Raw genomic sequence first — 12,459 nt, forward strand, 5'->3', positions numbered from 1 at the left:
TCCAGTTGTAAGTTACGGAAGGTGTTAGATTTAATAAATTGTTGAAAATTGAGTTTTATTTGAAGTGTGAAAAATGTAAGTAAATAATTGACATAAAAGTTATGAGGAAATTGATTAGGTTTTGGAGGAACAATAAGCTTGCTGTATTGGTCAGTGTTTTTGGATTATTTTGGTGTATAGTAACTGCAGTAGTCATTCTTACATATACGGCATTAATTCAAAATAATGGTAAGATTTTTTTTGATTTTTCAATTCCTGTTGCAATTGATTGTAATTTATTATTTCAATTGTTCGATTACGTTTCTTTATTTTTGAAATATACCCAAACTTATGATTTCAACTATTTATACAAGTACATGTATCTGGAATACATTCGCCGTGTATATCCAGTAACGCAGGAATGTGCAAATAACGTAAAAGAAACGCCGAATCTGTGCAACGCCAGTGCCAAATCGAATAACACAGTAAGTAAACGAACCAAAATATTTTATTCTAAATGAAAGTTTAAGAAATGAATTAGCGCATACGTCTGCTACGACATTATTCTTTGACCAGCATTACAATTTTTTTCAGGAATATGTTTACTTCTTTAGATCATATGTGAGAAAGACAACCGTTCTGAAGGTGACTTGTGTTTCGTCAAATAAATATGTTTATTTAACACATTTAAAACATTATTATTTCATATTCTGTATACCTTAGACATTTGTCAAACTACATGTCTTATAACAATAGAAGGAAGCTGGTAAAATAAGAGTTAGCTACTTTTTATGAGATAACCGCCGTTGCTTCAGTGCCTTATTCACAAACTCAGCGTTACGTTTTATCTGCTAAATTGAGTGTTATATGACACGAGTAGATTGGAAAATGTCTCAGGTACACCGAAAATAAAAAATCATAAACTAATATGTATGTTAATGTATTAAAGATATCAACGAAACTAAAAATCGCAATCAATACGCTAGTCAGGTCGTCATTTTCACGAATGATATTGAAAAATAAACATTTTCATGGAAATATTTTTGATGAGGTTTAAAGTATAATGAATCAGCAACCGTATGCGCTAATTCATTTCTTTCCATATCTTTCAATTTGGTGTACAATGAAAAATATTGGTTATACTTATCGCGATGCTCGTCTTAGCCACTAAATTGCACAATTCTGCGTTACTTTTGCACGATTCCTGCGTTGTTTGCACATTCCTGCGTTACTGGATATACACGATGACATTCCTCATTTAGAATATATGGCTAGTTAAATATTACCCTGTCAATATGAGCCCCTGACACAAATCTTTACATCTACCATTTAACAATATATTTTGGAAATGTCAATTGGCAAAATGAAATACAAATTTGATGTACAATGTACAATCAGTAGTGATGATTATCAACAATAAATAAGCACAAACGTTCCTTTTAAATTCACAAAATTTTACAACTTGTATACGTTTATGTAACATTTCACTTAAACTTGCAGACAAGATGTAAATATTTTGTAATTTCCCAGATGAGATCGAATCAGACTGACATGCGATACCTTGTAACTCCATCATTGTATCTCCATTGCATCTCTAGAAACCCTGATTTGAAAAATTTATCGTTTAACAATTGATTTGTATTTTTTTCTTTATCATGGGAGTCTCGTCGTGATGTACTTAATTATTCAAAGATGTACTTCTAAGAAAGTAAATACAATAAAAGCTTACTTAAGGTTTCCTGTTAACATTTCATATGAATGTGATGACATAAATAAAAACAAAACAGTCTTTTTTGAAATTATGTCAATAAAAATAATTTACACTACACATAGCTAAAGGCAGGAACTTTAAATAAATGGAAATAATCATTTTAAGTGCCATCATAATAGTTTAATTGATATATAGATTTTGGTAAAATATTTCTTTTTTTATCTTTGAACTTTTATTCTATTTTTCAATTATGCAAACATATCTATAAAGATTCATAACATTTTGTGCGCGCATATTAATAAAATGACTTATATTGACCATAAATACGTACTTTAATATAGTAGTTAATTTGCACCTTAATAGAAAATATATTGCATCAAATGCTCTTTTTGGTCTTTTTGCGGCCTCATTTTAATGTATTTCCTTTGTTCATCTGAATTTTATTTAAGTTATTTAAGTTATATTGATATCTTATTTTGAATTTTAAATATAAGAACTAATCTAATATTTACGCAAAATGACCATATTAAGCAGTATAGGCAAATATTGTTTGATATACATAGTAATATCAAGTGCAAGCAAACATATAAGCTCTATTTAGAGAATCATACTTTTTCAAGCTTTTTAAATCAGTTTTGCGTTCAATTAATTACATTTTGTTTCAAATACCGGCGTAAAAAGCAAAAATAAATTGTAATGAAATACCAAACTGCAGGAATAAGCTTTTAATTAAGTATAACCATGATTCATATTTGTATATGCAAAGGCATTATATTTCAATATGGCATTATCAAAAATAGGATCACACTTTATCGCAAACATAGCTAGATATATATGGACAGATAAGCTGACACGCATGCACTAAAATGATAACAATTATTGTCCTATAATTTCGTCATCGTCTGCACGTGATTTCATGCAAAGCTACTGATGTTATTCAAAGAATTTTAAGAGATTTTATGACGCATTCATTGGACGATATTGCAATGATACTTCACTGAGTGTACGTTTTTATAGTTTCTTTTCTTGTTAAAAATATTTATATAAATGTTAAATTCATGTATACATTACGCGAAACATGATACATCGCATTGTAAAAGGCAAGTAACAATTATACGAAGGCCTCGTATGTTCTAATCAAACTGAAATATTTTATAAATACTTCATAAATTTCAGTCGATAGCGCAATGAAGTTCTATATAATTCACTGTACAAAACATTCAAAGACCTGCATACTAGGGGTTCATAGACTTACACACATTTCTAATGGCAAAATGTTCTGTGCTGTTGTTTTTCCCCACAACTATTTGTTACCTTTAGAACTGAACTAAGTGTAGCAATGTCGTCTGCTTCAATTGACCAGACAAATGTGGCTTGTTTGCTTATTTTACAAAAAATTGGAAGAAGTTTTTTATTTAAATTAATTATCTTCTAATAAAGAACGATGCTCTATCTTCCCTTTTTATTGCAAAATTGAATCTTCATGACGATATATATTTTGATTCGAAAAAAATCTGAAGTGAACTAAAATGATGTTTTTTTTACGTACAAAGAGCTATCATTTAACTACAAACACGACATTACTCCTTTCAAAGCTGAGTGTAGTTGCAGTCACATTTAATACGTTTTAGGTAAACATTTTTGTACATAATTATATGAATCTATCATTAATTGAATTACACTTTTTATCTAGTACTATCAACGCATACATATATTGCACAAATGGTGAACTTTAAAATATTTTCTATGGCATGAAGTTTGTTTTTTAAAGTGATTATGGTAAATGCGTGTTGAATTCAATATCAACAATTTAGAGCACATATAGTTGAACTTGTATGTATGAATCAATTATGCATGTAATATTATACACAAGTGATGGCATAACATGTTAATCCTTATTATCACATAAACGGCGGCACAGGAGTGTAATAAAGCCATTTAATAAAAACAATATATAATAACACTTTGACGTGACGTCATTTGCGCTAAATAGAAACATAGCGTTAAAGCGCGCTAATGTTAGCGTTACACTATGAGCACGTCATATAAAACAATTATAAAACAATATTGAAGTATGTATATGTGAAATTAGTTTTTTCTAGAAATAGTCTATTTATTGACATTTCTGAGAAATGTCGGTTACACATTAAATTATTTATAATCTGTAACCCAATTTATGTTTACCATCATTACAAACACATCTAAATCTTTTACAGGATTACTTCGGCTTCATAAAGTAATTGCCCTGTTAGAGATATAAGAGAAAGTATAAAACTTTATAAGCAATAATCGTTCTCGAGACCCATTTCATGTAAGTGTATGGCCAATATGTGGCGGTTAAAGGCGATATATGTTCGGTAATGATAAGATCTGTAGTTATTTATTCATGAATAACATAGTAAATGTCGTAATATCGTAAAAGAACACAAGCTTCATGTGCCTGATTGTCAATTTCTTATTCTTGCAATAGGGCCAGAACGCAAATGAAAGAACCTCATTACTTTGGTATAAATGGTTTAAGAGTTCTTGACGATGCCTTGTTTTTCATTGACAATCTGTTCTTTCGAAAACTTTAATAAATCTTTATTTAGTTCAATATCTTTTGAAAACTCATATTAAAATGTGGTTGTATTGTACCATTTAAAATACAGTTAAAATTTAGTTGTCTTTTACCGATGATTTAATGCAGTCTATAAACATTCCGTTTAGGGAAATCATATAAATGAGGGTGTTAAAAAGAAGAAGAAAAATACCACAAAATACCCAAACAAACAAAAAAATCACAAGCCAACAAACAAGCAGAAAAGTAACAACAACAAAAAAGCATTAAATAGTAAATGCTGACGATAAATTATTTCGTAATTCAATGATAGTAAAGTTATTTCTTAGTTGTATTTATGTTCTAAAAATAATAAAATATATTATTACCACTCACTTTTTTCGTAATGTTAATTTCCCATTGGCTTCGGGGAGTTACTCTTACTGTTAATGCAAGTGTACCACGTGACTAACAATTTTGTCCTGTTACATAGGTAAAAACACTTTTTAACAGTATTAAATCTGGTCACGTGGTCTATTTTCGATATAAAATGAAATAAAATGGCCACCATTTTTATCGATTCATTTTTATTTTTGAAGTTCACTACGATAGGGCATCACCAGAGTAACTATACACCCATACAATTTAGTTCTTTGCGACCCAGAGGGCTTTTCGCGTAAAAAAATCTTTTGTTGAATAGTCAAAAAGTAAACATCCTTTTTCAACGGAAATATTTCCAATGTGAATAATTATGTGTTAAACAAAATAAAAGGATAAACCTTCTCAAGTTGACCTACAGTACACTTAAAACTTAAAAGGTAACGACAGTTTAGTTATTGTTATTTTTGGTATATTTTGGTTAAGTTAGATTTTGTTGACAATTTCAGATCATCACAGTATTTGTTCGGGTAATAAGATAAATAACACAAGGGTTTGTGAGTAACAGTAAAAATATCATCCCTCGTAAAAAAACTGTTACACTGGGCTACACCTCGGGTAACAGTATTTTTCTCGGGATGATATTTTTACTGTTACCCACAAACCTATGAGTTATTTATATATTATTTTAAGACGTTTTAGAACATTTAAAAAATGCAGTGAAGGAAATAGATCTTTGCTTACGTCGCTTTTTTTGCACGACACTTATATTTCTTAGATTGATTGTTTTTAAGTTACTAACTCCTTACAGTAAATGTTATCAAAGTAACAAAAGCAGGAATCTCTGATTAAAATAGAAGAGACGAATGATAAAGTTATTGCCAATACATATTGTCCTATTCCGTTACTGCTAGTAGTATGTTGAAATATTGGTTAATGCCTGATGGTATTTTACAAACAATGAAGCATGTCTATTCACTAGTGGAGTACGATTTTTTGAAACAATCGTTCATGATCGAGAGTGTTGACACATATATGAGTTCTCTAGTGATGTGCTTAACTAAATGATGTCGATGCAGATTTGTGATACTTATCTTCAAAACGTATTTTTTCGCAATAACTCTTATTTGCACTAAATCAGATTTTAAAGGAATTAAAAGCACTCCGGGAGTTAAAATTTGAATACTTGTATAAGTAACACAGCTTTGTGATTTGTTTTTTTTATTTGCCATCAGTGGAATGTTGAATGATAACAAAATGGAGTTAAATCAAATCAAATGTGCAAATGACAATCGTGTATTTTGAAAAGTAAAATAAAAATTTGTGTTGATTGAAAGTGTAATATAATTCAGTTAAAATAGTTGTGTGTTCCTTCATTCACAATGAGGAAATTAATCAGGTTTTGGAGAAATAATAAACTTGCTGTGTTCGTGTGTTTGTTTGGATTATTTTGGTGTATTGTGACTGCTGTAGTTATTCTAACATATACGGCTTTTGTTCAAAATAAAAGTAAGTGGTCTTGTTTATTTTATTATGATTAAAGAAAATTCGCATGTGTTCCTTTCTTTGTAAATTTTTTTGCTGTTTGATATCTCTTTTTGTATAAAAGCAGCCTGTTCAGGTATTTAAAAGATCAATTTGTGAACAATATAATATTAAAGTAACTTTTATTACAAGAGAGTTAAATTTGCAAAGATTTGGTATACAAGTACATAACCCAAATTGATCCTTTTCGTCAAATTTGGAAATCTTTTAGCAAATTTATAAACAGACTGTATAAATTCCAAATAATGGATACTTTCTACACGGAATATTACACCTCACAAAAGCTTTTAGACAAGATGTTAATATTTTATAATGTCTTAGAGAAGATTAAACCGTGCATGCATGCGATAACTTGTCCTGTAATCAATGCAAGCTCAATTCCTCCGACTTGTTTTAACTCTTTTGCTTAAAACGTCGGACTTGTTTTAACTTTAAAACATATCATTTTTGAAAATAACTTTTTTTCCAATATACAGGTATATCGTTTTATTCGAATGAGATGTTGTATAATTTCCAAAATAAAATATATATGGTTAATTTATGCAGTGAAATATGTTATTAAATAATCTTGTGAAATACATATACTATTGCTTTGGATGTATGAATGGATAAATAGATAAATGATTTTGGCAACAATTAATTTAACTTAAAAAGGTATCTGATAATTATTTGACTACTTGCTTTTTTATAAAATGACTAACTTAAATTTGTTTGGCAAAATATAGTTTTATTAGTTTTATAAAAATAGACAGTCAAACTGTGGTTCAAAAGCTTATAAAATAAAATTTAGAAATTTTACTTAGTTCAACTGTGGCACTAAAAGTATGCAAAAGTTGAAAAAAAACTATTCTCAGACTTAAATTAAACTGGTATAATTGTACGATGTTAAACTTGATTTGAGTCACAAATAAAATAATCGTGATTGTTTATATATTTATTTCTTTGTTACTATGAAGAGATTTAAACTCTTGAAACAAAAAACAACAATTTTTAGATCATGTTTAGTGGAACATGTATGAAAGGTAAATTACAAAATCTCAGTTATAATGAATATATATATAACTTAACAACACATGTAATTATCGTGTTTTTTATTAATTTTATTTATATTTTTGCTTTATAAATCATGTTTGCTATAGGTGATTTTAAACACATCCATTTTCAGACCATGTTAGTGCAAAATGTTTGAAATGCGAATTTCAAAATTGGAATTCTGAAAAATTTCGTATACAAAATAACGTGTACGAAAAATTAGAAGGTAACTGTTAGTTAAAAGGAAAGATTAATAAAGAAATATGCATGTACTTATGATTTGATTTTCTCCGACAACTATCTTACATATTTTATAACAAATCTACATGATTACGTTTTGACATGCTCAATATTTCATTTCTAGACTGAAATAGAAAGAAAAACACTTTAATGCTGTCATTTGTCAGCCTAAAGACGTAAACCTAAAAAGACCATCCGCATAGTAATTGAATGTATGCGTTTGCACGCATACTTTATCACTCTGTATCATAAAAAAAGATTTAGATATGAATGGGTGCACATGCGATAAAAAGGAACATATAATTGCAATACTGTCTGCACGTTATGATGTAAGTAAAATAATGACGGTTTTAACGCCATGTCTGTATGTCTGTATACGTGTCCTGGTTAGCACTTAATCATAAACCCTTTCAAATGTTATATAATACACATACACATATATCGGTTACCTAAGATATTTACCAGAATAAACAATTTTCATGATACAAGAATGAAAATTTAACAGTTCAAAAATAGGATTTTAAAATATCTCTTTGAATGTATGCGAAATAACATTAAATGTATCTATTCAATACATTTGACAATTCAACTTATTCTACGAGCCAATCATGTAATGTATCTTAAAGTACACGTATACAAGTATTTTGATTGTTTAAAAATTTTCAAGCATGATTTTACTACAACATAATTATTTAGTTAAAAAGTCCAAATATCAAAATAATATTTAGTTTAAATATGACAAAAGGCCACATTTTATAAGAATATGCATAATGATTTTGCGTATTTTGATTGTGACGTAAAACTTTTATCCATTCATTTCACTTTAATTCTTAAAATATTTCTAGGTAAACGACTGAAGAATTGACAATAATGTAGATCTCTTTTACTTAAAGACAGTGTGTATTGCATGTATTAATGAATTATTCTGTAAGAAATATCCTCAGTCAAAGGAAATGTATTGGGCTAATATGACATCAGAATCAATCATCATTTGGTTATTGCATGTTTGTTTAGAATTAACTTTGATGCTACTTCTATATAAATCGTTATCAAAACTTTAAAACAAATCGTTATTGCCTGTAAATATGATAACTTAGGCAATGTGTAATTAAGTTTAGACAACACACAATAACAAATCAAAACTGTAAGATTAAAACAATCATATTCGCTGAGTATAGTGTTTTTAGTAAAACTAGTGAATAATTTTAATTAAAAAATAAGGTATATATTCTAAATATATTTATTTGATCAAATGATAACCGTCAACAAAATACAATATCGGATCTCTTTCTACAGCTAAGACCCTTACGTCAAAGCATAACCAGTCAATAATAAAATTTGCTTAACTATTTAAAAACCTCCATTATGCATATAAATATGTGAAGATATTTTAACTGCCGTTGATCTCTAACTTAATTCGCCCAGTTGTGATCGTATTTTCTCGAACACCATAATATTTAGAATAAATGTTAAATGAGGATTATTTGTAAGACAAATGCTTGCTTTCCTGAAAGGAACTCATCTGTCTTCTTGTTGGTGACAATAATGAATAGCTCCAACCGTCTCACAACCTACCATTTCCTGTAGTGTAAAAGATAATGTAGTTCATCTCAACATAGTATTCAATACATCAGAAAGCAGACATAGCTACATCTAAAATCAAAATTTTACCATATCATGTTAAAATGTTGAGTTCTGCTTAAGCCGGTGCTAGAGGTCGTGGACGGCAGTTTTCACATTCCAGCAGCGTCTTTAAATAGGCTCAATCAGACCGTGCCCGCAACGCTTTCAATTTGCCGTTTTGGGACTTCTTTAGGGATTCCGTTTTTCACAAATAGATACCTTTGCCATTGTATTGAAAATGATTCAAAATTATTTTTATGACTCCACAGAGTATCATTCAACTTTTTTCTAGAAGATGGCATAAAGAGAAACTAACATTAACATTTTTTTTCCAAATGCAAAATATAAAAATAACGGATTTTCAATTGATAATGAATTACATTAAAATGAAGACATTTAACAATTATAAAATTATGATTTGTCCTAACGTGATATAAATATTTGTATTTGAAAGCAATCCAATCTTCAAACAACGACGTGAATGGCATTCATTTTTATGTCATATTGCTGGTTCTGTTTTGTTTAATTTTTAAGTTTCAAGTACATAGTTCTTTTGAATTTTCAAATAAATATTTCATACTATTATGTCATTTAAATGAGGACGAAGATTTTGTGCATAAAACATAAGAAACATTGCTCAGATGTGATGTTGGGTGAGGTGATGTTGGTTCCTAAGAACGTTCATGTATTGCTATATTCAGCTCAAGTATTTATGTTCACAAATATTTACGAATAAAGAAATACAATGCACCAAAATCTTCAAATATAAATCAAAAACATGTAAATTTCCCAACAGTGTAACACAAAATGTGGACATTGTCTACACGGAACATAACACTTACATAAGTGTACACACATGTTGTAAATATTTCATAATGTCCCAAAGGACTTTAAGTCAGACAGGAGATCAGTGCTAAAGATATTACTTGTGATAATTATTCTGATACAAACAATTTGTTAAATCATCCATATATATATTGATCCTACATACATTTATTTCTTAAGTGTTAACGTCGTCACTATTGACGTCATGTGACGCTACATAATTTCCTTTTAATTGTTTATTACTTATTTATTTACCATGAAGAAGGCTGTTCAGCCAAAACCTTAATTTTAAGAAATTGCAGCTGACTTCTTATTATTGACTATTTATTTTGAGCATATTTTGAGAAATATTCACTACATATGCATGTATAAAGATTTCTATACTATTTTGTTTACCATTCATAAAATGCCTAATATTGAAGGCTAATAAAAACCTATATAACCTCGTATCTACGAAATTGAACCCACGTAAGCTGTTAGTATAGATAATCGAAATAATGTGGTAACGTTGGTTAATAGATACAAGACGTATAAATAAGTGTGTATCATCAAAAATATAGACTTATCAATAATTTCGCAGGGAAAATAAGGAAAACCATTTCTTAAATTCTTGCAAATGTAGCTGTTCTTATAGCCTTTGCTTTCCGCCTCTGATTATTCACTATAAATTTGTTTAGCTTTACATTACTACAAATATTATATCCCTCCTTTTTCATGTTCATTATCACTCAGTTCCTCGAGGTAATGTGAAAATGATAATAACATTTTCTTTGCATCATCACTTCTATTTTTTAAAATGAATGTACAAAATGCATCTTGATTTTTTAACACAAATATCTAATCATCTCATTTTCGTACTCTTCGAGCATTTGTTCTCATAAAACACTAAAGCAAATAATGGTACGAGTTTGTCAATCCATCCTCTTTCATAAAACTTTCTTTATTGTGTATTTACCTGTACAGCAAGCTTTGATCCGGACACTGTATCAAAGCATCTAAATTCTTCTGTGAAGACATTTTATTTTCAAAAATGGTTATACGTTTTAATGAGGCAATTACCTTTAGATAAACTTTCAGTGGATAGAAAAAATGCTCAGTGTCATGTGCCTAATTGGGAAAACCGAACATGAACGGTATAGAGTTATATAATGGACATATCAAATGTTGTTTAATCTCAGGCAAAGATCTTTATTAATTTTCCACTGTGTTTAGTATCACAATGTTCTAATTTGAATTTGCTTTTATTTAAAAAAGCATCTGAGTACTATCATTTCTTACATATTTTGATGAGGCCCATTCATTATCGTTTCTTAGTTAATGTGACGTTAATCTCATTTTTTTGCTGTCAAATTGAGTTCAATTAGTAAAATAATTGCTGAAGATGGGCTATTATAATGGTGATTTGTCAATAATTGGAAAAGAAAAATGTGTATACTACCTAAATTTAAAAGGACTGTCCAACTCTGTTTAAAAATTGATCGTTACTGTTATAATCTGATCGGCATTTATAGAAATAATTGGTAACGTTGATGATTGATTATATTTTTCAATTGAACACATTATTGGCAAAATTTTCAATTTTTAGCTGTTTACTGACCTTTACACTTGGATGGGCATAATGTCACTTTCGGTACCTGTGTGTAGAAATACAGATGCAAGCATTCTTTATTGTCAGACAAAACCTTAATCAATATCCCTGTATTCCAATCACTCTTTTAATCATTGAATGAATATCAAAATGATTGTGATTGCCAGAAACATATGGCAAGCTGTCGTGTAACATTTATCGTTGGGAAGCTTTAAACCATCAGGCTTAGATATTCAATAACTTACTATCCATGGGTAAATATTTTAAAAAGACCTCTGGATTATATTATTTGTTTTATTAATCAAGCAAATATATAAATATTTTGACAATGCTATCACATTTGTTTTGGTTTGTTTTGGATTCATTCATTCATTCATTTGACTTTCACAGTTGTAATGATATCATTACTATTACAAGTTTTAAAGAAAAGAATTAGTTTTTCTTAGAATGTTAATTGGACAATCCTTGAAAATTGCGAACTAGATGCAAAACAAATTTATGTTATGATAATTCAAATAATTCTAATATTGCATTTGTGAAAAATGATAAACTGCTTTTATTTTTCTGGACTTTTTCTCCTATTATACCCATCATTAATTGGGTCAGATGCCGATGTTTCGACGGCGTTATGGGCTGACGTTAGTCTTACGTCGCGGAATATGCTACCTGCTTATGTTTTCTTGTGTTCTAACGAGTTTTAAGTTTTTTTCAAAGTATATGTCACTTTTTTTCTATGCAATTTTGATATTTACTTATCCATTTTTTCTATATGGGAATCTTTGTCCTAATTTTTTAAATGATGATTTGATTTGCTTTACGTCGCGGTAGTAAAGATTGCTTAAAATATAACATGTGCACTTACAAAGAGACGTAAAAATCTAAATGATTGGCCTGTCAGTTCTTTCTTTTGTTATACTGTATATAATTCTATATATTTATGTATTTTTTATATTGCACAAAAACCATTGACAACTACAATTTTTGCGATTTGTTATTTCA

The 12,459-nt window shown here is 28.9% G+C and overlaps 1 protein-coding gene across 2 annotated transcripts in view; it reads left to right on the plus strand.

Annotated features, from left to right (window-relative positions):
* The window catches only part of LOC132748391 (agrin-like), a 232,091-nt gene that overhangs the window by 39,870 nt on the left and 179,762 nt on the right, over nucleotides 1-12,459 (plus strand). The window contains exon 1 of one of the 2 annotated variants that reach the window (XM_060737982.1): nucleotides 5,975-6,116. The exons of the other annotated variant lie outside the window; for it this stretch is intronic. Within the exon in view, the coding sequence (XP_060593965.1) occupies nucleotides 5,990-6,116 (127 nt within the window). The 5' untranslated portion in view covers nucleotides 5,975-5,989. Of the gene's footprint in view, nucleotides 1-5,974; nucleotides 6,117-12,459 lie in introns of those variants that run through there. 2 annotated transcript variants of the gene reach the window in all.

Source organism: Ruditapes philippinarum, unplaced genomic scaffold (genome assembly GCF_026571515.1).
Source record: "Ruditapes philippinarum isolate M1 unplaced genomic scaffold, ASM2657151v2 ctg1310_1_1_1_1, whole genome shotgun sequence".
In the NCBI taxonomy this organism is placed as follows: Eukaryota; Metazoa; Mollusca; class Bivalvia; order Venerida; family Veneridae; genus Ruditapes; species Ruditapes philippinarum.